Here is a 27,762-nt window from a genome sequence, read left to right on the forward strand (position 1 = left end):
ACTCAGTCACGTGGTAACTTTTAGTAACTGGTGCATGCGATTTAAAAATCTCTAAACTGTGTTATTTAAAGTGTTTTCAGTTACAGGCTGGGATTTTCTTAATTTATTCAAGCATGTTTGTTCTTACATATTCTTAACCGAACACAAGAAGCTTCAAACTGTTTCTGTTTACTGTCAGCAGGCTCAGATATATTTGATCAGGGAAACATGCCAGTAGGATTTAGAAGTACAATACAGTTAGAACAGAAACACTCACCGCATCTTCCAAAATGATGATGATGATGATGAATATCCACCTCTAAACTGTTTTAACAAAAACTGAATATTACATGAAAGGATTTTTGCTGTGGTAGCCTGTATCCCTTCTCTTAATCAGGGTTGGAGCCCTGATTGTGATTTGAAATCACAAAGTTTTCTATCTATGAGTCCCTGCTGAGTCAGTACTCATGCTTAGCCTTCCCTCCTCTTTTGACTCTCTGTTTGGGGAAGTAACCTCTGTAAATGCTTGGCACCTTTTCACTTCAATGATAAATTAATTTATTTTAACTAAGTCATAAACTCCTGTGTTTCTGCAGTCTGCATATCTGCATTCTCTGACATGTACAGAAAAAAGTTGCATTATTACAAGACTAACATCATCATTTAATAAGAATTTATATATTATTTAAGTCTAACTGCCCTACACCCTGCTGTGCATCACTTAGTAGGCAATCACCTTTAGTCCGTTTGTTTGTATTGATCAGGCAGAAATCTCACCACAAATCTACACAAATGTTAAATCAGCACCTTAGATAAAGCGCAGCTTACAGTCCCAAACAGTGCGAGGCTGTGCTTCAGTTTTTACATGTTTATATAGCAAAACTCGATTGGGCTACTATAATGTTTCTGTGGTGATAAAGTATGTCATGTTTTTGGTAAGAGTCCAAATTAATGCCATGGTGATGATTATGACATGGTTGTTTATGTTAACCCAGTTATGTGTTATGAATGTTGGTTTGCAGTGTTCAACACCAGAGTCCATGATGTGACTACTGTTTATGCTTATCAGACCAGATTCTCTAAGAGGTGTGCAAGACCACTCTAACCCCCAGTGAACAGGACCAAATGACAGTGGCAGAGCCAGAGAGTCAGTCTGTGCTGTTTACAGCATAATGCAAAACACAGGAAATTCAGCTGAACCACTATATGGACATTTGTGATGGACAGAGCCAAATTGTTCTCACTCCAAAGTCGTCACATATGGACGGATGGTCAGAGCCATAGTTGTCAGTTTGTGACGCAGTGGGGATGCCTTTACAATCACAGTTCGACGTATTGGGGGAAGCCCTGTAACATCGGTTTTTGACGGTAAAGGCAGGTATATGATATTTAACAGAAAAGGTTGAGTAAGGAAGTGGTTGAGGTGGATGGAGGGCCAGAACCTGGACTTTGAAGCAGGAGGCTGGGGTTCGTGTGCCACGTGAAACAAAATGTCAACATAAATATTTTTAATTAGACGTAAGTGACGTTATTTAAAGTACATTTTAACTCATGTACATAGTTGTTTGAACCAAAACCATGATCTTTTCCTAACCTTAATAAAGTAGTTTTGTTGCCTAAACCTAACCAGACTGCAATGTTTCAGGACTTCAATAACGCACGGTTTCAAAATGGCGATGTTTTGAAACGCTAGTGTTTTATTTTTGAAAGTGTAACTGGACGTTGCAAATTTATTGTTGCTAACTTTACCGGAAGTTGTATATTTGTTGTTGCCAAACGTTGCTAACTCGACCGCGGAGCCCTAAATGTCAATAAATGACGCAAAAGGGCTACCCAGGTCATTAAAAGCCAATGACAAAGGCCCTTGACCAAGCATCAATATGTGACGAGGTGGGAGTGAGAACGTGTTGACAGAGCCACCTTCAGTTTTGGGCCATGAACAGGCCCGCCCTCCCCTCTTTGTTTAAGGTGGCGAAAAGAGTTATGGCAGTCCCTGCATCAAGTGCACCTGTTGAACGTGTGTTCAGCCATGGTGGTGTGATGATGCGCCCACATCTTTCACTATTAAGCGACAAAGTGCTATCAAACTTAATTTGCCCCACATTTGACACATTCCACTGAATAACCAATGGGGATGAAGCCAGAGACTCTGATCAAGAAAGGGCTGCCCCCCCTAGATATGTGAGTGGATGGTAAACTGATATTCCAAATAACATGTGTTACGCCCCCCTGTTGGTCTAGGGGAGTGGGGGCCATAAACATATAGGCACAACTGGTATAGATCTTAACAAGGTAACTTTTATTGGTAACAGAGAGATGTAGACAGGTAACAATAAACAAAAGGAGGGTGGACGAGGGTGCTGCGAAAATAACAAACCAAGTTAAAATAAAAAGGTCCTCAAAAGGAGGCCTGTACCTACCTATCTATTTAAGCAGAGTTGATTCTTGCAACAAAAGAACACAAAGAGCACAGCACCCACTCCACCTGGTGAAAACTAACACAATAGTAAACAAAACACTAAGTGAATTTCTCCACTGCACCCAATGAGGAGCTAACAAACAAAGGTATGCAAATGGTTTCACTAAACACAATGTACAGCTAACAAGCAGAGTATGCAGTCAATACCAGCGGCACACAAGTCAATAGGCGGTGACAAGCTGCCCAGAGCAACAGGTGGACTCTCCTTATGAGGAGGAGGTAATCAATGTGGTGACGAGCCATTGGTTGAGTGGAAACAGAGGGAACCAATGGGCGGGACTGATGTCAGCACCCCAGAAACCAGGAAGTAGGCGCGTCTTCATTCCCCAGGGACACAGCCTACTTGGTAGAGGTGAGACAGAAAAAGTGAAACACAAAGGTGACAGCGACAGCCGTGACACTTGTTAATCCGAGCATCTCCATTGGTTATTGGGATTTATACATTCAAACAGTTGAATATACCTACAACACATTCTGTTAATGTGTAACAAAAATTTTATCTATTTGTTCAGATATTTTTAGCACATTTAAATGTACAAGAAGAAAAAAAATTCACAAGTAGAAATATTTTTCACATAGCTACAATATATTTGGGATATATTTTATATATGCTCTCTCTATAGGCAAATGTCTGACTCTCTGACAAGCTGGCATTCCACTGTTGATTTCCAAATGGGCGGGTCCACTGTAAACAAAAACTACACAGCAGAAAGAAGAAGTCAGTCTGATCTCAGCTTCATCAGCTCTACTGTCATGGCTGCTTTCACATTTGCACCATTCGTGGCTTTGTTCACTTGTTCATGGATCTTTGTTCTGTGTCAAGGTAAGAGGAGTGTGTGTGTGAGATAATGGTACATTTAAGTGTAAAGAAGTAGAAAGTTTCTGTTTTTCAACATATGTACAGCATTAAATGCAGATATCAGAAATAAACCCCTGACAATAGATCTCTCAACATACTTCTGTATTTTAAAGGAAAGTTGTCAAGTGGATCAGCAGGTAGATGATTGATTGATTGATTATGTTTGATTATGAACTTTGCGTACTGAATTAAAAACTTTGTTAATAACTGTAATCTGTATTACTGTTGTAGTAACTTGTATTTACAAATCTGTTTACAAAATTTTCATTATATTATTGATTTAAAAAATTAATGTACTACTTTAGACTTTGACTCTGCAGGCTGCTGGATATGTTTGTAACCTCCTAAAGTTTATTATGAGCTGACTTGTGAACAGAGTCTCCACCTCTGACCTCTGTTCCTCTCCAGCACTGTAGTTTACTGTGTGGACGGATGGACAGCAGAGACCAACATGTGTCCTCTCCCCTCTCGTGGTGTCTGTCCATGCAGATCCAGCAGCTTCATTTGTCTCTCTGAGAAGTAAAGCAGTTTCATACTGTAGGGACTCTTTCCTCAGTAGAAGTAGTTCAGACACAGTCTGAGTAGAGGACGGACAGACTGGGGACACATTTGGAAAACAAGGACAAAGATTCAAAGCTTCTAGGAAATAATAAACTTCACATGTTTAATATTTCAGCTGTTTGTTCAGGGTCAGAAATGCTGATGTCTGTATTCAGATGGGAAATAATATCAATAATCAATAATCTCCAAACAAGCAGAAAGCAGATGAAAGTAAAATGTCTCCTGTCTGATGGTGCGGAGGACGACTTGACTGACAGCTGTAGAAATGAGCAACATGAAGTCAGCGTGCAGCTGCAGCAGAGGAGTTAGTCTCTCCTTTCTGCAGCTGGGACTCAAGTTGTCTGAGAACAGGGTTTGAAATGCTGCTGAGTTCACATGTGCTGTTTTATAGAGACCTGATCTCTGCTGCTTCCATCAAAAGATGTTTGAACAACAGGAAACATTACAAGTCCTGACTGGAGGCTTTTCTCTTTCTGTTCAGAGACACAGGAGGTGACAGTGAAGCCTGGAGAGGACGTCACTCTTCAGTGTCAGAGTCACAGAGGTGCTGACATAGAAGTGATGAAGTGGATCAGACCTGACCTGAAGTCAGATGATGGTTATGTCTTCTTCTTCAGAGACGGCCGCTCATATGAAAACTACCAGCAGGAATCTTATCGTGGTCGAGTGGAGCTTCAAGATCCAGAGATGAAGGACGGAGACGCTTCTGTGATTCTGAAGAACGTCAACATCAACGACGCTGGAACATATGAGTGTCGGGTTAAAGAGGAAAATGAGACAGGCAAAGCTGAACCCATCAGCATCATCAGGCTGAAAGTGACAGAGCCAGGTGAGTCTCTTTGTCTCTCAGGTGAACGTGTAGAGCTCAGAGTGTCTCTTTGTCTCTCAGGTCAGTGTGTAGAGCTCAGAGTGTCTCTTTGTCTCTCAGGTCAGTGTGTAGAGCTCAGAGTGTCTCTTTGTCTCTCAGGTGAGTGTATAGAGCTCAGAGTGTCTCTTTGTCTCTCAGGTGAGCGTGTAGAGCTCAGAATGTCTCTTTGTCTCTCAGGTGAGCGTGTAGAGCTCAGAGTGTCTCTTTGTCTCTCAGGTGAACGTGTAGAGCTCAGAGTGTCTCTTTGTCTCTCAGGTCAGTGTGTAGAGCTCAGAGTGTCTCTTTGTCTCTCAGGTCAGTGTGTAGAGCTCAGAGTGTCTCTTTGTCTCTCAGGTCAGTGTGTAGAGCTCAGAGTGTCTCTTTGTCTCTCAGGTGAGCGTGTAGAGCTCAGAGTGTCTCTTTGTCTCTCAGGTCAGTGTGTAGAGCTCAGAGTGTCTCTTTGTCTCTCAGGTCAGTGTGTAGAGCTCAGAGTGTCTCTTTGTCTCTCAGGTGAGTGTGTAGAGCTCAGAGTGTCTCTTTGTCTCTCAGGTGAGTGTGTAGAGCTCAGAGTGTCTCTTTGTCTCTCATGTGAGTGTGTAGAGCTCAGAGTGTCTCTTTGTCTCTCAGGTGAGCGTGTAGAGCTCAGAGTGTCTCTTTGTCTCTCAGGTCAGCGTGTAGAGCTCAGAGTGTCTCTTTGTCTCTCAGGTCAGCGTGTAGAGCTCAGAGTGTCTCTTTGTCTCTCAGGTGAAGCTGCTTCCTGGTAGTTGAGCTGAGAAACATCACAGATCAGATGTTTGTGTTTTAGAAAGATGTTGCTGATGAGACTTTAGAGGAAACAGCTGCTACGAGTCATGTGATCAAAGTGCAGTAGATAATGTCTGACATTCTGTTCACCTGCTGACAGCTGATACCTCACACCTGTTTCTGCTCTGCAGGTCACACAGCAGGACACAAGGAGGGAGGAGACAAGGAGGGAGGAAAAACCGAGGAAGGAGGCAAGGACGTAGGAGACAAATATAAAAATATTGAACTCTGAGTGAGTCTGTTAGTTTGTGTGATTCTTGTTGTTGTTGTTTTTAGAAAGCCCAAAAAAGATTAATACCAACCTGCCAATCCTGAAACTGTCAGTCACATTTTTCTGGCAGCGTGGTTAGCTTGGTAAACCAACCAAGTCCTTACAACTGTGACCCAGCTTCAAGTCCAGCCTGTGGCCCTTTGCTGCGTGTTGTCCACTATCTCTTTCTGCGTTTCATATGACTATCCACTTTCTTTCAAATAAAGGCAAAAATTTATTTTAAAATAGTCTCTGTACTCCTGAACGTTTGTGTCCTGCAGAGAGAAGCAGGAAGCAGAGCCAGCAGAGGAGAATTAGTGCGTAAATCTGCCTCATGTGTCTCCCATGAAATAAATCCAGAAGTATCTAAAAGGTGGAGGTAGATGTGACTGACTGTAGCTGGATCATCAGCTGTGACTGTTTGCGAATGCTTTTAAATCTACCAGTGATTTCAAGTCCTGCGTGATTGGAAAGGTAGGGTGGAGCGGTGACTGATGGTGCATTCATGTGCTGTCAGAATAATGAGAATCTTTTTTTCCTCCATAAATCTTTGTTGCAAATAGATAAAGTTCACATGGTACATAAGTATACACCTAAGTATACAGAACAGTTTACAAATGTATAAGAAGACACAGATAATAAAAACTTTGCCTGGAGAGGACCATTTTTTGACTGTTGTTGGTTTTAGAAATGAATTAATATAAGATATTGTAGATGTCTGCGTTTAAACGCTCTGATAATGCTAATCCAACACATCTTTGTAGTAGCGTCTATGTTGATTCCACATTCCAACTTAAGAGCCCATGAACACACGCACTGAACGACTTCACAACTTGGGAAATGGGAACATCTGAGGCACTAGCAGACTGGGAGAATTGGGACATCGCCCTGTGGCCTGAGGGCGTGCGACCTCTGACATAAATAGCAATAGTAAGTTGCTTTGGATAAAAGAGCCAGCTAAATGAATAAATGAAGCTGACAGTCCATTCTAACTACTCTCTTTACATTAATGTAAAAACAGACTTCATATCAGTTATATGTTGAGTTTTACAACAGTACCCTGCTGCAGATGTAACCAGGAGTCAATAAAACCTGATCAGGATCTTTGACCTTCCTTATTAACTGTTACTCTGTATAGCTGAGAAACAAATGAAAACTGATGGCTCAAAATGTCTTTCTAGGCCAGTCCCTGTAATCAGAGAACAAAATGGCAGGTAGAGTGTAGTTTGGAGCAGCTCTGAGCTCATTTGAACTTCACCATCCCCCACGTCTTATTCTGAGTCAGGATGTGGGTTCAGTCCTCCCTCCTTACTGTTGGCTGGTAAAAAACTAACTAATAGGAGAACAGACTGTTGCTCTTTCATTTATCTGTGTCTGAAGACAGTTTTTTTCTATGTTAAAGAATTAACATTTCACATAAATCTTTTAACTGTTTGTCAGACTGAACTGAACTCAACACTCCAATTCGAGCATAACCATGTAACCAAAATACAAATACAGTGATAAGAGTCTGCTTTGCAAAGTTATCAGGCAAGATAAACTTAACAAAATAAAATGAGAATTAAGGTTATTAAATTTTGCATCCTCAAGAATTCTTGTGTATGTATTCTATATACTATAAAGGGTTTATAGTGTACAGATAACTCTTATCCTTATTGTATTACTATTAAATCTCGTATTTTTCATGTAATGCGTATTTTCTCATCTGCTGTGTTGAATCTGGAGCTGCTTTAACAAGTGAATTTCCCCAGTGGGGTTTGGTTGCCAGACTTCTTATTTTTTATTTCCTTTCCGGTAATGCTCTTCTGTTGGATATTTGCAACAATTATACTACTGTTCATGTTATTGTATCCACTTTCTGGGGCTTTCTCTCTATAAACAAATGTCTGACTCAACCTGACATCCCCCTGTTCAGAGACTGACACTGGCGAGGCGACTAACGAGCCTCGTGCAATTTTAACTCTTAACTTTGACTTTGCGTGGAAGAAAATGTATACTGTACATTAAAATATATACAATGTCATGACATAATTTGCAGTACAACATTATTGTCAGTGTTGGGAGCAACACGCTACAAAAGTAACACAGTTATAGTAATGTATTGCTTTTTGCTGTAATGCAATAATTTAACGCATTTCTAAAACAACATCAGTAGTATTATACCTGTTCCAGGCTGAGTAATGCACGTTACAACGCACTTTAACCCAAAGTGGTGTTTTGTTTTGTAATAATTAAATTAAAAAACACCGAAAAATATTTCGGCACCAGAAAAACAAATCCATGAGTAAAAGAGTAACGTTATTTCCTGTTGCTGGAATCCAATGGTCGAGATTGTAGGCAGGGTGCAAACTACGAGAGCTCCGCTCCTCTTCACAAGACAGTAGCTCCTTTGATCAAGGGATTACTCTCAAATGACAGTAACTAGTAATCCATAATGTATTACATTTTGGAAGTAACTTGCCCAACACTGATTATAATAGGGTGATGCACTCTGTTAGGGCAGCTGAGAGGATCCAAAAGCGGACACAAGGAGACGCCGAACAGTGTAGGAAGGCTGCTGCTGATCAATGACTCAGACAGAGGGCACAAGGGACTGGAAGAAACCGGCTTCAATTGAGAAACATGGAAGGTCTGATGAATTCTGATGGAGCGGGGCAAGGCCAGTTTAACAGCCTCGGGGTTGACAACTCTGTCAATCACAAAGGGACCAATGAACCGAGTGGGACAGTCCTGAGAGGAATATACCTAAAGAACACCCAAACACTCTGACCTTGTTCATACGCAGGGACGGGGAACCTGTGTCAGCAAGTCAGCAGTTATTTTCCACAGAGCAAAGTAAGTCTGCTCCGGTGTCCCTCAAAAGCTTGTGGCAACGCCTGATGTGGTGCTGAACCGAAAGGACCGTTCGCTCGCTCTCCTGCGAAGGTGGCCAAGAACGGCTTCAAAAGTGGCCCGCCCTGTGGCACCACTGGTGAGAGAGTTATGGGTGTACTCCACCCAGGCCAGATGTGAACTCCATGTGCTCGGATTCGCGGCCGTAACACAGCGCAGGGCAGCTTCCAAGTCCTGATTCGCCCTCTCCGCTTGACCATCCGAAACCAGAGGAAAGGCTCACTGTTGCTCCTAGTGAATGACAAAACTCCTTCTACCTTGGATGTGACCTTGGATGTGAATTGCGGTCCTCTGTCAGAGACTAAGTCCGTTGGAATCCCATGTAGATGGAAGACGCGCCGGGTAAGGAGGTCTGCAGTTTCACAGGCTGTAGGCAACTTAGATAAGGCAATGAAATGTACAGACTTGGAGAACTGATCCACAATGGTAAGTATTTTATCATTACCTTGGGAAGGGGGCAACCCTGTCACAAAGTCCAAGGCGATGTGTGACCAAGGCCATCCAGGCATGGGCAGTGGAAAGAGTTGGCCTGCTGGAGGGCAGTGAGATGCCTTACTCCTAACGCTGCAGGCAGCCACATATTCTCGGGTGTCAGCCTCAATAGTAGTGTTTTTATAGGCAAGGTACAACTTCACTGAACAAGACCAGGTCAAGCAAGCCTGAGTCAATCAGAGTGTTAAAATAGTTAAATATAATCAAAAACTACAATGCAGTCTCATAAAATAGAGCTGTGTGTGTGTGTGTGTGTGTGTGTGTGTGTGTGTGTGTGTGTGTGTGTGTGTGTGTGTGTGTGTGTGTAAAAAAATAAAACCATCAGTTTCAGCTCTGAGTAGGCCTATCTGGATCAGCTTCCCTGTGCTGGACCCTGACTCTGCTTGTACTGATTGTACAGCTACACATGCACAAGAAGAACATCAGGAATAAATATGACTAACAATAATCCATTTTCTTTTTCTATCTATGGATAATTCCCTACCCAGCCCTGCACTTATCACTGTTTCTGGTTTCATTTTCCTACTCCTCTTCCTTCTTCCTCTGTTGTTCATAATATATATTAAAGCCCGACCGATATGGGTTTTTTGGTGCCAATGTTGATGCCAATATTAAAGTAAAAAAGAGCCGATTTATGAGCCGATATTTAGATTTAGAGAATGATTTGGATAGTACACCCCTTTACTGTAGTAACAACACTTAGAACAGGACGATATTGAAAGCTGGTATGTTTGTGGGCTGTAAAACCTTTTCCTAAATGGATTATGTTAATAAAATAGATTACAGTCTCAAAAACTGAAGATGTAAACAATTGCATATCAATAAATGTTTGTTGCTGGAATGTGCAACTTTTTCAGCCATCTGTAAACAGAGAATAAGCATGCGTATTTCACTTTACACATAATCTGCCATTATTCCAATGTAGCATATTCACATCTAGTTTATCATTGTACCAGCACTCTTCTAACTAAAGCTACGAGAAACCATTTCTCATCATCGGTATAAATCATGCCATCTATGATACAGTGAGCTGCTGTTGAATGCATCTAATACAACATGACTCCCTACAATGAGGACCTGCAACTGTAAGATTTCATTTAACTAACGTTATGATTACAATCAGAGCCGTTAAGACTTTCTCTATGTACACAATAGGCTTTTTGTGTACATAGAGAAATTCTTAGATCTTTTGAGTTCAGCTCATGATGAATGGGGGAAGAAAACAAGTGTTGCGCTGATAATTTTGTTCAGTGTTCGTACATAGACATTAAACAAGAAAACATCTCTCGTTGTGTTGTTTTTTGTTTGTCATCACTGTAGGTTGGCAGGAGTCGATGACTACAAGATGCCGCTGCTCCCAGCCAAGAAATAGTCCTGCACACATCCTCCAGTACATCCACAATGCATCAATTAACACCTCCTGACAGGTGGATTATGTTGCCTTTGGACAGAACCAGCCTAGACATTTCTTCAGTTTCACATATACAAGAAAAGGTGAGTGATGAAACTCCTAATGAACTGAAGTCAAAGTCTTTTGATAAAAATCTTTCCTGATGCTCCTTCATGCAGCTGTCTGTTCATGGTGAACATGAAGCTACCTTTAATGAGACAAACAGGATATGAGCTTTGTGGTTTTTTTGCCGTATGTCTCTGCGTTTAACTGAAAAGCTGTGATCTGTCATTGACTGTTGTTTCAGTGTTGTTGAGCGTCTGCCAGACGTCTGCCAGCACAAGTGGTGAGTTTCAAACCTTATGTATGTGTGTGGAAAAGAATATTTAAAGTTTAATGTAATTATTTTGCTACTTGTTACGTTGGAAGGAGTGGAATTTGTAATTGTTTTATTTACAATCTGTGTACTCTGTAAAATCTCAGGTTATCTTTCATGTGTGTTTGCCGCCCACCACCTGTCGTCACCACTTCCAGTCTGTTAAAGACTGCTCACTTGTTGCAAAGCGTATTCTTGCTGCTGGAGAAATTATGCCGGGAACAAAGAAGGTAAGGTGACATATTCACCAGAGGGAGGTGGTTTAATAAAACATCACACTTTCACACCGGAAACCATGTTCACTTCCTGTTTTCTACAAAGTTGGAACAACAAGTCAATCTTGCTTCAAATCATGCCTGCCGTCGTCACTAATCGTTACAAAGTGGTTATTATTTGCATAACCATGACAACAAAGGTCACCTAAATTAAATAAGCATTAATTTCAACCCAAACCACAATGTTTCCCTGTCCCTAACCAAACCTTAAGTTGTGACATCCCAAAACAGATTTGTAACAGTAAAACTCAGACAAATGATGTCGTCCTGCTGATCGCTGCGTCAGATTAGTAAAATACTTCTATGTGATGTTCCAGAGGACTAACAACATACACTCACCTCAAGGATTTTTAGTAACACCTGTTCAATTTCTCATTAATGCAATTATCTAATCAACCAATCACATGGCAGTTGCTTCAATGCATTTAGGGGTGTGGTCCTGGTCAAAACAATCTCCTGAACTCCAAACTGAATGTCAGAATGGGAAAGAAAGGTGATTTAAGCAATTTTGAGCGTGGCATGGTTTGTTGGTGCCAGACGGGCCGGTCTGAGTATTTCAAAATCTTCACGCACACGCATTTCTAGGGTTTACAAAGAATGGTGTGAAAAGGGAAAAACCTCCAGTATGCGGCAGTCATGTGGGCGAAAATGCCTTGTTGATGCTAGAGGTCAGAGGAGAATGGGCCGACTGATTCAAGCTGATAGAAGAGCAACTTTGACTGAAATAACCACTCGTTACAACCGAGGTATGCAGCAAAGCATTTGTGAAGCCACAACACGCACGACCTTGAGGCGGATGGGCTACAACAGCAGAAGACCCCACCGGGTACCACTCATCTCCACTACAAATAGGAAAAAGAGGTTACAATTTGCAAGAGCTCACCAAAATTGGACAGTTGAAGACTGGAAAAATGTTGCCTGGTCTGATGAGTCTCGATTTCTGTTGAGACATTGAGATGGTAGAGTCAGAATTTGGCATAAACAGAATGAGAACATGGATCCATCATGCCTTGTTACCACTGAGCAGGCTGGTGGTGGTGGTGTAATGGTGTGGGGGATGTTTTCTTGGCACACTTTAGGCCCCTTAGTGCCAATTGGGCATGGTTTAAATGCCACGGCCTACCTGAGCATTGTTTCTGACCATGTCCATCCCTTTATGGCCACCATGTACCCATCCTCTGATGGCTACTTCCAGCAGGATAATGCACCATGTCACAAAGCTCCAATCATTTCAAATTGGTTTCTTGAACATGACAATGAGTTCACTGTACTAAAATGGCCCCACAGTCACCAGATCTCAACCCAATAGAGCATCTTTGGGATGTGGTGGAACAGGTCCTTCGTGCCCTGGATGTGCATCCCACAAATCTCCATCAACTGCAGGATGCTATCCTATCAATATGGGCCAACATTTCTAAAGAATGCTTTCAGCACCTTGTTGAATCAATGCCACGTAGAATTAAGGCAGTTCTGAAGGCGAAAGGGGGTCAAACACAGTATTAGTATGGTGTTCCTAATAATCCTTTAGGTGAGTGTATGTCTGTCCCATTGCTCCACCACTCCGTCAGTCCAGTTAAACTCTCTTCCTTCCTCTCTGTAGGTGAGTGTAGTGACTCTGTAGAAGGTCATCTGGTTTTGCTTCGTCTCTCAAGAGATGATCAGGAGACATGGGGCCCTACACAAAGTGTTTAATCACATGCAGGAAATGACAGCGCTGCAGTTTTAACATGAAGGAGTAAGAAGGGCTGATCTGAGATCACTAAGAGACAGATTCATTAGAAACAAAGATGTAAAGTTCCTCAGTGGAGTTTCTCTCCACTCTGTAAATTTCAGTGTGATGAAGATTACACTTTAGATCAAACTACCTGTGTTTGTCTTACTTCTGTTTTGGTTGTTGCAGTGACACAGATGTCCTGCAGGAGTCAGTAACTGTGAGTGTTTACTGTGAAACTAAACTGTGGTTCATATCTAATGTTTAATTATCAGTGTGAGTCCTGTTTAACATATACTATCTGGACTTCTGCTGCAACATGACCTACCCAAACTCTGGTGTTAATGGTTTCAACTAACAACAGTCCTCCTGGAACAGATGTATGCCTTTATGCTGAAAGAGCATCAAGTTGAAATTGAATGTTACATCTTCCAGCTTCTCCTGGGAAACCCAAAGTATTCCCACCCTATATGAGAAAAAAGGTCCTCACTTTGTGTTGCAAAATGGTGGGGACCATTTGGCTTAGATTATGGATGTACAATACACTTAACTCACGAGACATGACCACAATATTTGGGTCATGAAAACAAGACACAAGAACATTATTTTGAAGAAATATTCAGTGCTGAAATATGATTGGGGGCAACACAATCCAGGTGGCAGGTGACAATTCAAAATATGAATATGTAATATAATGTGAAATTAGTAGCTTGTTTTTTTAGCTTAAGTTACTTTTTTTGGACATGCACATTTCTATTTTTTATATTTAAATTGCGTTGCGTGTTTTCTTATTGTGCAAATAAAACTTTCTCAAAGCATTTTCATTTGTTAGTTAACATTTCTCATTGCAAGCTATTTTTCGGAACATTTTAACTAATTATGCTTCAACATAATTGGTCCCCAGAGTCCCCTGTGTAGATGACACCTATGATGAGATATGTAATCTCTCAGTGTTCAGGGTCTACCTCGGGTTTTCCAGCTGCTTATATCTTGTTCTTTCAGTAAGTACCCAAAGCCACTGACCGAAGGTAGTGAAGCTCTGATCTCGATCTTTGCTTTCCAGCTTTATGTTAAAACATAAATCAACTTTGGTTTATCACTCTCAAGCTGAGTTCAATTCCTCTAGCCACACCCAGACCTGATTACTCCCACACCTGTTCTCAATCAAGAAATCACTTAAATAGGACCTGCCTGACAAAGTGAAGTAGACCAAAAGCTCCTCAAAAGCTAGACATCATCATGCGATGCAAATAAATTCAAATAAATATTTAAAGCCATTCCTAAAGATTTGGGACTTCAACAAACAACACTGAGAGCCGTTATCCACAAATGTCGAAAACATGGAACAGTGGTGAAAGACCAAAATTACCCCAAGACCGCAGCGACAACTCATCCAAGAGCTGCATCCAAAGAACTGCAGGCTTCACCTGCCTCAGTGGTTAGTGTTCATGGCTCCACCGTAAGAAAGAGACAGGGCAAAAATGGGCTGGAGGGCAGTTCCAAGACGAAAACCACTGCTCAGCAAAAAGAACATAAAGGCTTGTCTCAATTTTGCCAGAAAACATCTTGATGATCCCCAAGACTTTTGGACTGACGAGACAACAGTTGAACTTTTTGGAAGGTGTGTGTCGCACTACATCTGGTGTAAAAGTAACGGCATTTCAGAAAAACATCATACCAACAGTAAAAGATGGTGGTGTGGTGGTCTGGGGCTGCTTTGCTGATTCAGGGCCTGGAAGTAAATGGAACCATGAATTCTGCTGTCTACCAAAAAATGTCCGGCCATCTGTTCATGACGTCAATTTGTTTGATGATCTGAAACATTTCAGTGGGACAAACATGCAAAAAAATAAGAAATCGGCAAGGGGGCAAACACTTTAACACCAGTGTGAATAAAAAACAAATACTTTGACAGCGTCTGGTGCTGAAAAAGATCTCAGTTATGACAGCAGAATCACATAATCACAAAACACACCATTACTAACACTGAAAGAACACGACAATGGAGGAGATACTGCTGGATATTCAGCACTTCATTAAATCTTAACATAACATACAACTCTGTTTCAACACATTAGTTTCTAACATAAATCAAACCTGCGTGATGACAATAACTCTGTTTAAACAATTTACTACCACACTGGAGCATGTACAGTGGGTACGGAAAGTATTCAGACCCCTTTAAATTTTTCACTCTTTGTTTCATTGCAGCCATTTTCCAAAAATCAAAAAAGTTCATTTTATTTCTCAGTAATGTACACTCAGCACCCCATCTTGACAGAAAAAAACAGAAATGTAGAAATTTTTGCAAATTTTTAAAAAAGAAAAACTGAAATATCACATGGTCATAAGTATTCAGACCCTTTGGTCAGTATTTAGTAGAAGCACCCTTTTGATCTAATACAGCCATGAGTCGTTTTGGGAAAGATGCAACAAGTTTTTCACATCTGGATTTGGGTATCCTCTGCCATTCCTCCTTGCAGATCCTCTCCAGTTCTGTCAGGTTGGATGGTAAACGTTGGTGGACAGCCATTTTCAGGTCTCTCCAGAGATGCTCAATTGGGTTTAAGTCAGGGCTCTGGCTGGGCCATTCAAGAACAGCCACGGAGTTGTTGTGAAGCCACTCCTTCGTTATTTTAGCGGTGTGCTTAGGGTCATTGTCTTGTTGGAAGGTAAACCTTCGGCCCAGTCTGAGGTCCAGAGCGCTCTGGAAAAGGTTTTCGTCCAGGATATCCCTGTACTTGGCCGCATTCATCTTTCCCTCGATTGCAACCAGTCGTCCTGTCCCTGCAGCTGAAAAACACCCCCACAGCATGATGCTGCCACCACCATGCTTCACTGTTGAGACTGTATTGGACAGGTGATGAGCAGTGCCTGGTTTTCTCCACACATACCGCTTAGAATTAAGGCCAAAAAGTTCTATCTTGGTCTCATCAGACCAGAGGATCTTATTTATCACCATCTTGGAGTCCTTCAGGTGTTTTTTAGCAAACTCCATGCGGGCTTTCATGTGTCTTGCACTGAGGAGAGGCTTCCGTCGGGCCACTCTGCCATAAAGCCCCGACTGGTGGATTGCTGCAGTGATGGTTGACTTACTACAACTTTCTCCCATCTCCCGACTGCATCTCTGGAGCTCAGCCACAGTGACCTTTGGGTTCTTCTTTACCTCTCTCACCAAGGCTCTTCTCCCCCGATAGCTCAGTTTGGCCGGACGGCCAGCTCTAGGAAGGGTTCTGGTCGTCCCAAACGTCTTCCATTTGAGGATTATGGAGGCCACTGTGCTCTTAGGAACCTTAAGTGCAGCAGAAATTTTTTGTAACCTTGGCCAGATCTGTGCCTTGCCACAATTCTGTCTCTGAGCTCTTCAGGCAGTTCCTTTGACCTCATGATTCTCATTTGCTCTGACATGCACTGTGAGCTGTAAGGTCTTATATAGACAGGTGTGTGGCTTTCCTAATCAAGTCCAATCAGTATAATCAAACACAGCTGGACTCAAATGAAGGTGTAGAACCATCTCAAGGATGATCAGAAGAAATAGACAGCACCTGAGTTAAATATGAGTGTCACGGCAAAGGGTCTGAATACTTATGACCATGTGATATTTCAGTTTTTCTTTTTTAATAAATTTGCAAAAATTTCTACATTTCTGTTTTTTTCTGTCAAGATGGGGTGCTGAGTGTACATTACTGAGAAATAAAATGAACTTTTTTGATTTTTGGAAAATGGCTGCAATGAAACAAAGAGTGAAAAATTTAAAGGGGTCTGAATACTTTCCGTACCCACTGTAAGCGCCGTCTGTGTGAGTGTAACCCCCTCTCAATGCTGTGCTTTTCTCTACATATTGATTAATTCGTGTTGCGTGTTCAAATTGCACCAAACATGACACTGCACTTCCTTGGGTCCGCAGCAACACACCAATAAGTGTAAGTTGATTGGATGAGCAGTTATTGACATAATCAAAATATAAACACACACACACACACACACACACACACAGATTCTTCCTTTATTAGAGATGGGAAAATGAGATCAGTCACTCTGTCATCCTATTGGCTGCAGAGTAACTCTGCTGACATCTGGTGGTTTAAAACAAACTCACACATTCAGAGAATCAACTTGACTTCCTGTTGATAAACTTTATTTAACTTCTCAGGTAACTTTTAGTAACTGGTGCACTGGATTAAAAAACATCTGAATTGTGTTATTTAATGTTACAGGGTAGGATTTTCTTATTTTATCCAAGCATGTTTGTTCTTAAATATTCTAAATATCTGAACAGGAGAACGTTCTGTTTACTGCCAGCAGTGATCAGATATATGTGATCAGGGAAACATGTCAGTAAAAAGTACTTGTAACCATGAAAGGCTGCTTTCAGAGTTTGATGTTGAGTTTGAAGTCCAGACTTTATTGATTGATTATGTTTTCCTTTGCCTCATCATGAATGTGAAATCTATAAATGTGGTGGAGTAAAGTAAGCCTACAAAGTCCTTCAAAGTAATTAAAGTTTCCCAGGGGTGGGTGGCGTTAGCTCTGTGAACTGTCAGTACGGTAGGCCGACTTAGTGATCACAAATCACAAAAAAGCAATACTGTGTTAAGCAGGGGGGAGTAACAATTTAAGTTCACATTTACTACTGTACTAAAGTCGGAATCATGAGCGGTGGGTGCTTGAGCACCTGTCCCTTTGGCCATTGATGCCCAAAGTGCCCTTTTATCAAAGCATAACAGCAAAACAGCTATATAACCTCAAAGTATCTCTCTGGAAATACATCTAAATATGTAAGTATAACATTTATAATACTTGTACTGACATCAGAAGGCAGAGTGATGTCATAGATTTCAGGAAAGGGTAGTAAATGTTAATGTGAAAGGTTAATGCTACTCTGTGATGTTTAGTAGGGGCCAACAGAATGAACACACACATTGTAGTATCTTTATTAGTGGTCCAGGCCCAAGTGGGCTGGGAACCCGCAAATGCAAGGCATCGCGGTTCCCAGTACCAGTGGAGCTGGGAACCCTATTGTTTTCACTCAGATTTGTTCTTTTTTTTCTCTTCCGTGCATAAAACTGATACAACTGATGCTGCGGTCTAGACGGTAACTGCTAGGGACACCAAACTCACAAGGTAGGTTCACAGCCTCAAGAGTACCTCAGGTGCAAAAATCCGCGAAAACTGAAAAACCTATTTTAATTAACTCCTCCGAAGCTGCAAGTCCGATCGACACCAAACTTGGCACGAATGATCCCTGGACCGAGCCGATAAAGGTTTGTAGAGGAAATCTTGATCCCACAAAAACTGTCGCAATTATACGCTAACAAATATTTGCGAAAAACACTACTAACAGGTAATTATGTCATATCTTCGCTTTGGAATGGCCGATCAACACCAAATTTGGAGTATTAATGTGGGACGCCCTCCTGAGGGCCTGTGCAAAATTTGGTGAAACTCGCCCCTAGGTGGCGCTATTTAATTCAGAAAATTTGTTCCTCTACGAGTCACATTGACATGAAACCACAGCCTAAATGTTCAGCACCCTTACTACAGGCACCAAAGTTCACCCAAATATGCCCATAGGTGGCACTGTTATTGTAGATTAAAGATGTCAAAAAAAAATCCCATTGACTACCATGCATTTTATATCTCCATAACAACAAGTCCGATTGAAACCAGATTTGGAGCAATTGTTCCCCATGGACCCCTGATGACACCTGAAAGATTTGGTGCAATTCGGCCATAAGCTCAAGCTCAAATACGGTCAGAGAATCCCATTCATTTCAATGGGATTTTCAACCAAAGGACATTTTGCCACATAACTACGGCCCACTACATTGCACATTCATAAACCTTATGTCTCCGTGTTTGGGGGATGCTGCCGATTCCTATGGTATAGGACACACCTCTATGCGATGATGTTTTCATTTCACTATATTGCAAAACTGAAAAACCTATTTTAATTAACTCCTCCGAAGCCAGAAGTCCAATTGCCATGAAACTTGGCACGAATGATCCCTGAACCGAGCCGATAAAGGTTTGTAGAGGAAATCTTGATCCGCCAAAATTCATCCCAATTACAACCTAACAAATGTTTAAGCAAACGCTAAAAACAGGATGTCATGTCAGATCTTATGTTTGCAATGTCCGATCTATACCAACCTCAGGGACCTTATCTGGCACGCCCTTTCAAGGGCTTGTCTGAAATTTGGCGTCAATCGGCTCCTAGGTGGCGCTATTAATTGGAAATCAAATAACACTCCCATATACATACATTCATTTCACATCTCTGTAAATGCAAGCCCCTTTCATTAATAACTCTGGTCATTTATTCTCCACAGGCCCCCTGAGCCACGGCAGGGCCCGTGCACAATAAATCATGGCGGGCCCGGGCCGACTCGTGCGCCCTCTGCGGGGCCAGGGGGGGCGGCTTGCGCCAGGAGGCTTAGACCCCGCTTATAACTGCTTTTATATATATATACTATACTGCAGTTCTAGTTTTGATTTGTCTTTAGACATGTAATCAATCAAAATCCAAATATACCTCAGACTCACAATGCAATATAATCATGATCACAATATTGCTACTGTAGTAAGCAGCACACACATATTAACATCTCTATCTATAGTTTTGTTTGTTGTACTCTTACCCCTGCCTTGGCCACCCTCATTCAAGGCAGACTAAGGCGGGTCATACTTTTGCAAAGTTGATGTAAATGTGTCTGCACACACATTTACTGAAAGACTGAGCAGGAGAAAAAGAGAGGGGGTTTCTTCTTGTAGTTTGAGGGATAGACCCGGGACCTATTTAGATTGAATCGACATGACAACGTGCATTTAGCATAAATAGGATCTTACATTGTACGGAAGCTGAAAGACATTCATGCTGTTTAGAGTCTGTGGTTGCGGCTTTGTTTATTTTCAGTTATCTGCATCTCTCTGTTATACTGAAGAGAGATGTGTATCGGATGTCTGTATTGGTAAGCCACAGCCAAACCAGCAGGCCTACAAGTAAAATTTTCCATCCAACAGCTTTGTGAAACCCACAGACCCACAGACATACAAACATCTTTCTGGCTCAACTCACACTACATCCCCACTAACAGGGTCTTAGCGGCATATTTTCCACTTTTAAATCTCTACTAAATCAGCCTCCACCAACAAATCTGTCTGACAATACCTTTACCTGTGAAGGCCGGCAGGCAAAGTGGCAACTATAACTAGCCAATTTTCTAAATCACTCAAAATCAACGAGGGCATATGGTTTTTTACCAGCGTGAGAGAGGCAGCAGAAATGTCTGTGAGCTTGCTTATGTGTGTGAATAAACCTCCTCAAACTCAATCTTGTTATGGACATCACTTTGCTTTGGTACCTCTGAACCTGCGTAAAGCCTAACCATGACGTAGCCTCAAGTGGCCATTTGAGAAGTTTGTTATTATTTGTTTTTGTTTAAGTTTATGGACAAATAGCCACTATAGATAGAGTGATTTCAATAAAAGTGCTTTACAAAAAGAATATAATTAAAATACACTACAATAAAAATTTTAATTAGCACATTAAACACTAAAAGTAAAACCACTTATACAAATACATCAGAAGATAGCAAACATTTACATCTCATACGCTGCAATGTCTATATCCTTATACATACAGTACATGTAGCAGTCCTTCTACATCTCTTCTTCTGTCTTCCCAGGTCAATGGCATGTCACCCTCCTTGTTTACTCCTCTCATGGAAAGCGAGGTATCAGAACTCTTTATCTGTAGCCGTCCCACTACATGCCCAATGGACCCAATTCCTACGAATCTCCTCCAAGCCACATCTCCTACCGTGGTGCCGGCAATCATTCATGTGATAAATCTTCCTGTGGCTTCGGGAACCTTCCTGACCGCTTTCACAAGGGGTCACCTTACACCCCTACTCAAAAAGCCCTCCCTCAACCCAACTGAAGTTGAGAACTATCGGCCAGTTTCACTTATACCAATTTTATCCAAAGCTATCGAACGGGCAGTCTTTAAACAGCTCTCAGAATTCCTCTCATGTATTGACATCCTAGATCCATATCAGTCTGGTTTTAAGAGTGGCCCCTCTACTGAAACGGCTCTTTTGTCTGTGAGTGAAGCCATCTCGGTGCTGATCACAGACTGTCTCTCAGTCATACCTGCATGGATGAAGGCTTGCCACCTTCAACTAAACCTCTCTAAGACTGAACTCTTTGTCATTCCAGCCAAGTAATCTATCCACCATAACATCAAACTACAAAATGACTCCGCAACCATCACTCCAACCAGGGTGGTGAGAAACTTGGGTGTTATGATTGATGACCAACTGTCCTTTTCAGACCATGTTGCTGTTGTCTGTCAGTCGTGCCGCTTTTCTCTATATAACATAAGGAAAATCAGGCCCTACCTCACTCAGTACGCCACCCAGCCTCTAGTACAGACCATGGTTATCTCTCGTCTCGACTACTGCAAGGCCCTCCTAGCAGGTCTTCCAGCTTGTGCAGTGAAATCCCTACAAATGGTCAGAATGCAGCAGCGCGTCTGGTTTTGGATCAACCCCAAAGGACTCATTTCACTCCATCATTCGGCGACCTCTATTGTTTTCCCATGGCCTCCTGAATCAAATTCAAGTCACTAATGCTTGCATACAGAGCTATTACTACAAGCCTACGTTCCTTCTCAGCTATGCTCCTCCAACAGATGCCACCTTGCTCTGCCATCCCTTCACACCAAGCGATCCCAGTCCGGGCTGTTCTCAACGAGCTACCACATGCCATCAGAGCATTGGAGTCCTCGCTTCTTTATAGAGAATGGGGCATCAGTCTTGCAGGTGCTTTGCTCAGCTGGTCACAGAGAGGGAAGTAAACGAGTTATTTAGGAGGCAGAATGGGCCGGACTCTGTCCACCCTGAAGCACTGTGCTGATCAGCTGTCTCCGGTGTTCACAGACATTTTTTACACCTTACTGGAGACATGCCATTTGCCAGCCTGCTTCAAAGCCTCCACCATCATCCCTGTCCCTCAAAAACCAGGAACCACTGGACTAAATGGCTACAGACCCGTCGCCCTGACCTCTGTGGTTATTAAGTCCTTTGAACGCCTTGTGTTTGTCCCACCTAAAATCTATAACAGACCCACTCCTGGACCCCCTACAGTTCGCCTAGAGCCAACAGGTCTGTAGACGATGCAGTAAACATGGCCCGTCACTACATCCTCCAGTGCCTGGACTCCCCAGGCACCTACGCCAAGATCCTGTTTGTGGATTTCAGCTCTGCTTTTAACACCATCATCCCAGCCCTGCTGCAGGACAAGCTCTCTCAGCTGAACGTGCCTGACTCCACATGCAGGTGGATCAGACTTCCTGAAAGACAGGAAGCAGCACACGAAGCTGGGAAAACATGTCTCTGATTCCAGGACCATCAGAACCGGTTCACCTCAAGGCTGCATTTTTTCCCCCCTCTGCTTTCTTCCTGTACACCAACACCTGCACCTCCAGTCACCAGTCCATCAAGCTCCTGAAGTTTGTGGACAACACCAACCTCATTGGGCTCATCTCAGGTGGGGATGAGTCCGCCTACAGGTGGGAGATTAGTGGGACCGAGTGAAGCCAGACCGGTCTCTCTTGGAGCTCAGTGCTCTGAAGATAGTGGAGATGGTTATGCATTTTAGGAAGAGCACAGCCCCACCCTCCCCCGTCGCCACTGTGGACTCCTTGTGCTTCCTGCATCACCTCCATAACCAAGAAGGCCCAGCGCAGGATGTATTTCCTGCGGCAGCTGAAGAAGTTCAGCCTGCCAAGAGTCCATCCTCACCTCTTCCATCACCATCTGGTACGCTGCTGCCACTGCCAGGGACAAGGGCAGGCTGCAGCATATCATTCGCTCTGCAGAGAAGGTGATTGGCTGCAATCTTCCTTCTCTTCTGGACCTGTACGCTTCGAGGACTCTGAGGCGAGCAGGAAAGATTGCAGCTGACCCCTCCCAACCTGGACACAAACTGTTTCAGACTCTCCCCTCTGGCAGGAGGAGGAGTCCATCAGGACCAAAACCTCTCGCCACAAAAACAGCTTCTTCCCATCTGCAGCTAGCCTCATCAACAACTCACTGACACTCCCCCATTGCAAATAATACAATGTCTCTGCACATATAAATATTATTTCATTTCATATCATGTACCTGGCACATTGCACATATTTGTTGCTAATTGTTAATCTTTGTTGTTGTATATTTTTATATTGTCAATTTATATATTTCATTGCAATACATCTGCACAACACAAACACAGAATAATGCACATGTAATGTGCGATGTATTATTTTTCTCTATTCTTTTTAATATTCTTAAATAACTTGCATTGGCTATTCCATATTTATATATTTCTACATTTATTTATGTCAACTGTATGTTTGTATGTAGCGCCTCATCAACAAAGTTTCTCGTGTGTGTAATACACTTCTTGGCAATTAAGCTCCTTCTGATTCTGAGCAGCTGCTATCGCATTTGCGCTATGGTAGCATTTTTCGACAAGGCAGCAAATATCTGCCTTGGGGGGAGTGTGAGTACATATGGTCAAACAAAGAACAAACGTGCAGGGGGAACTTAAGTTGCTTCCTGCAAATGTGTGTTGTTTAAGGCCAAACACAAGTATATTTGTGCTGCAGCACGTGTTCTGACAGGAACCAGGAAAAGAGATCATATTTCTCCTGTTTAGCTTCTTGCATTGGCTTCCAGTAAAATCCAGAATTTAAATCTCTTCTTACCTACAAAGCTCTTAATGGTCAGTCACCATCTTATCTTAAAGAGCTCATAGTACCTTACTACCCCACCAGAGCACTGCGCTCCCAGAATGCAGGGTTACTTGTGGTTCCTAGAGTCTCCAAAAGTAGACTAGGAGCCAGAGCGTTCAGCTATCAAGCTCCTCTCCTGTGGAACCAGGTTCCAGTTTGGGTTCAGGAGGCAGACACCATCTCCACATTTAAGAGTAGGCTTAAGACTTTCCTCTTTGATAAAGCTTATAGTTAGGGCTGGCTCAGGTAGTCCTGAACCATCCCTTAGTTATGCTGCTATAGGCCTAGACTGCTGGGGGATTTCCCATGATGCACTGAGCTCCTCTCTCCTCTACTTTCTCCCTTTCTCTCCCCCTCTCTCTCCTTCCATCCCTCTCTTTTTCTCTCTCTCTCCAAATTAATGCCATACCATTGAAGAAATAGGCAACAAAATAACTTTTCAGTAACATAGGTTGACATTATGACATAGTTGTTTATGTGTTATGCAGTATTCAACACCATGTTGTAGTCCATGTTGTGACTACTGTTCCTGAGACTCATATTCCAGTCCCCAGATTCAGCTGAACCACTGTTCTGACGGTATTGGGCCATGAACAGGCCCTCTTTATTTAAGGTGGCGGTTAGAGTTATGGCAGTCCCTGCATCAAGTGCTCCTGTTGAACGTCTATGAAGATTCTCAGTCATCCAGGTCATAGTCATCCAACGAAGGTTAAAATCAAGGGCAACTTGATATAAGTCCAGTTGCCCTTGATTTTAACCTTCGTTGGATCACCTGTTGAACGTGTGTTCAGCCATGGTGGTGCGATGATGCGCCCACATCTTTCACAATTAAGCGACAAAGTGCTGTCAAACTTAATGTGTCCCACATTTGACACTAAATATAATGGTGACGAAGCCAGAGACTCTGATCAAGAAAGGTACCCCACCCCCACCCCACCCCCCAACTTATTGATTAAAATAATTAATGTACTACTTTAGATTTTGAAGCTGTAAGCTGTTAGATATGTTTGTAACCTCCTAAAGTTTATTATGAGCTGACTTGTGAACAGAGTCTCCACCTCTGACCTCTGTTCCTCTCCAGCACTGTAGTTTACTGTGTGGATGGATGGACAGCAGAGACAACATGTGTCCTCTCCCCTCTCGTGGTGTCTGTCCATGCAGATCCAGCAGCTTCATTTGTCTCTCTGAGAAGTAAAGAAGTTTCATACTGTAGGGACTCTTTCCTCAGTAGCTGAGAGCTGAGACTCAAGTTGTCTGAGAACAGGGTTTGAAATGCTGCTGAGTTCACATGTGCTGTTTTATAGAGACCTGATCTCTGCTGCTTCCATCAAAAGATGTTTGAAAAACAGGAAACATTAAAGTCCTGACTGGAGGCTTTTCTCTTTCTGTTCAGGGACACAGGAGCTGAAGGTGAAGCCTGGAAGGAACGCTACTCTTCAGTGTTGTCACAGAGTCACAGAGGTGCTGCCATTGAAGTGTTGTACCGTCTTCTTCTTCAGAGACAACCGTTTACATGAAAACTACCAGCATGAATCTTATCTGGTCCAGCGGAGCTGAGAAATCCAGAGATGAAGGACGGAGACGTTTTTGTGATTCTGAAGAACATCAACATCAACGACACTGGAACATATGAGTGTTGGATTAGACAGGGAAACGAAAAAGGCAAATGAAACCCATCTGCACCATAAGTCTGACAGTGATGACAGTGTTCACCCTGCTGCCTTCTGGGAAGAGATATAGAAGTTTCTGCTTCCACACCACCAGACTGCAGAGCAGCTTTCCCCCCAAGCTATCAGACTCTTAAACTCTAGTTCATCCTCAGCACTGCCCCATTGATTATTCAATATAGTTTATTTCTGTTTACTATTTTTATAATTGCTTCTATATTAATACAATTTGTCTGCTACGTAGCAGAAGGGAGTTACAAACTAAATTTCACCTTACAAACACTGGTGACAAATAAATCTACCTGGTACCTTGTACTTTGCCTGCTGCTGTGTTCTCTGTCAGATGAGCACATCAGCTGTCAGCACTAACACATAAAGACTACAGATCATATCTTCACAAACTAAACAAACAAGTATGTAAACATTATGACATATAGAAACACCTCGAGGGCAGATTACAGTAGCCTACGCTATCATTCGCTACACTGAAACCCAGTAACTTTTTTTGGGTGGGTATCTTTTGCTTGTAAACAGGAGGTCATTTCAGCCCTAAGCTTAATGAAGTGAGCGTTTTATCATCGGTACCTTTAAGAAATGATAGTTAAACTGACATCATATAGCCTACAGCAGGGGTTTTCAAAGGGGGGCTCCAAACTGTTTCAGTGGAGGCTCAGTGAATAAAAGTCAAACAATATTAAATTACTTATTGCATTAGTTATCAAAAGGACATCACATAGAATAGCCTACATGTGAGTTCAGGACAAACCTTTTTAAAATTATTTGGTGCAGTCAGAAGTTATGTCAAACAGCAATATCAGGCTATTTTGGCTCAAATGTTGAGTGTCTATGGGATCAAATAATATAATCATGATCCCATAGGCATCCAGGAATTAAGCAAAACTTAACAAGTAAACTAAAGATGTGGTGAGGGGTCTCCGATTCCCAAGCCTTGTCTGAGGGAAAGGCCAGCAGTCTCAGACTTTGAAAACCCCTGGCCTACAGGGAGTCAAGATGTACAGGGACACCTGCGAGAAAGTCAGGCCTAAGAGTAGTTGAGTGAGTAGTTGAGAATGTACCTTGACTTATGATTTTAGCGTTGCGTATGTTTTGTCAGTGTGTTATTTGTGCTGTACTTTTTATTGCAAGTGGAGTGGTGTGTTTAAAATGCATGTGTGTGATTTTAATTTTACTACTGGCAAGACTGTCTGTGAATGCCGCACACCACTGCTGACGTGGTAAATAGACAACGAGTAACAGGTGCGGTCGGATGGAACCGGCGCAGCAGCTAAGATGAAGCAGCGGCGGGCAACCGTGGGAGAAGCCGCTTTAAAGAACCTGTGTGTCTGTGAGTCCTAGGGCTCAGGGTAGCTATCCCTAGGTGGCGTTGTCGGCGTGCCCTCTCAACATATGTTACTTACATTTTTTTAATTGAGAATTTTTAATGTGTATCAGCCACACTCATTTTTTCTAATGTTGTTGGCTGGATGCCGTTTAAATATATTTTTAGTTAAACCCTTTTAATTGAACTTTTATCAGAACGGCCACACTTCCCCTGTAACAAACAATGGTTGGCAAAGGTCTTGATGGGTCTTCATAATCTTTGGTAGATCATAGAGCTGCAGGCCTTTTCCAAGGTGGTGGAGCATCGGGATGAGTCTTATGGTGGTGTGAAGTGTAACAGCTCTAATGGGCAATACAAAAGTGTTTCATCAGGTATGGTACAATCGTGTTTAGTTTAGAGAAAAGTAGCCATCACCACTTTGTTAAATTATACTTTGGTGACATTTAAAGTTGTTTTACAAAGATTCCAAATGATTGGCAATCCATATTTTTCAGAACCAACAAGTATGCTAAATCAAGTCACAAATTGTTGTACAATACTCCTTTGCTGTAATGAAAAACAAAAATGTTAACAACCTACCTTATCATGCTGTCTTTTTTTTATCCAGAGACACGATTCCAGTGTATCTGCAGGTCACAATGCCACCAATGAGGTCATAAAGAAAACAGATTGTCCTAAGTTACCTTAACACAATAAACAATCACATACATACATAGACAATCTCCTTACGTGTAATTTATGGTCAAATTAACGTGGTATACATAAAAATAAAGTAACACTGAAACCAACAGTTCTGTAATCTGCAACTAGCTGCATGGATCTCAATGATGTCAGGGTGAAATGTATTTTTGCACACAGGATACTCAACTTGTAGGGCCTTATTTAGAGCACCAGCAAAGTGACATGTGCACCACCCTGACCTGCAGTTGGTGCAAAAAAATACCTGCACTTTGTGAGTGCTAATGGGAAACAGCACATAATGTCACATAATATCTTACCTTTTCTTTTCTACAGCTTTCCTTGGAATGAAATAGAATAACCACACTTTATAGCACAAT

The 27,762-nt window shown here is 42.2% G+C and overlaps 2 protein-coding genes and 1 long non-coding RNA gene across 6 annotated transcripts in view; 2 read left to right on the forward strand and 1 right to left on the reverse strand.

The window, feature by feature from the left end:
- The window catches only part of LOC119913138 (Fc receptor-like protein 5), a 135,462-nt gene that overhangs the window by 78,778 nt on the left and 28,922 nt on the right, over positions 1 to 27,762 (reverse strand). The gene's annotated exons all lie outside the window — the stretch shown is intronic.
- Positions 3,107 to 27,762, forward strand: part of LOC119913142 (V-set domain containing T-cell activation inhibitor 1-like) — a 39,249-nt gene continuing 14,593 nt past the window's right edge. Inside the window, exons 1-3 of one of the 2 annotated variants that reach the window (XM_038732471.1) lie at positions 3,107 to 3,281; positions 4,360 to 4,707; positions 5,661 to 6,007. In XM_038732471.1, coding sequence (XP_038588399.1) covers positions 3,131 to 3,281; positions 4,360 to 4,707; positions 5,661 to 5,761 — 600 coding nt within the window. In that variant the 5' untranslated portion in view covers positions 3,107 to 3,130 and the 3' untranslated portion in view covers positions 5,762 to 6,007. Of the gene's footprint in view, positions 3,282 to 4,359; positions 4,708 to 5,660; positions 6,008 to 27,762 lie in introns of those variants that run through there. The other variant, XM_038732470.1, reaches the window with a different exon arrangement.
- LOC119913155 lies at positions 10,415 to 25,474 on the forward strand. 2 transcript variants are annotated; one of them, XR_005446395.1, is made up of 4 exons: positions 10,415 to 10,657; positions 10,861 to 10,899; positions 11,037 to 11,159; positions 25,089 to 25,474. It is a non-coding gene; the product is annotated as an uncharacterized LOC119913155 (long non-coding RNA). The 2 variants fall into 2 exon arrangements; XR_005446396.1 differs by lacking the exon at positions 25,089 to 25,474 and adding an exon at positions 20,604 to 21,138.

This window comes from Micropterus salmoides, unplaced genomic scaffold (assembly GCF_014851395.1).
Source record: "Micropterus salmoides isolate LMB-PRFRI ecotype aquatic unplaced genomic scaffold, ASM1485139v1 Ms_hic_scaffold_2, whole genome shotgun sequence".
In the NCBI taxonomy this organism is placed as follows: Eukaryota; Metazoa; Chordata; class Actinopteri; order Centrarchiformes; family Centrarchidae; genus Micropterus; species Micropterus salmoides.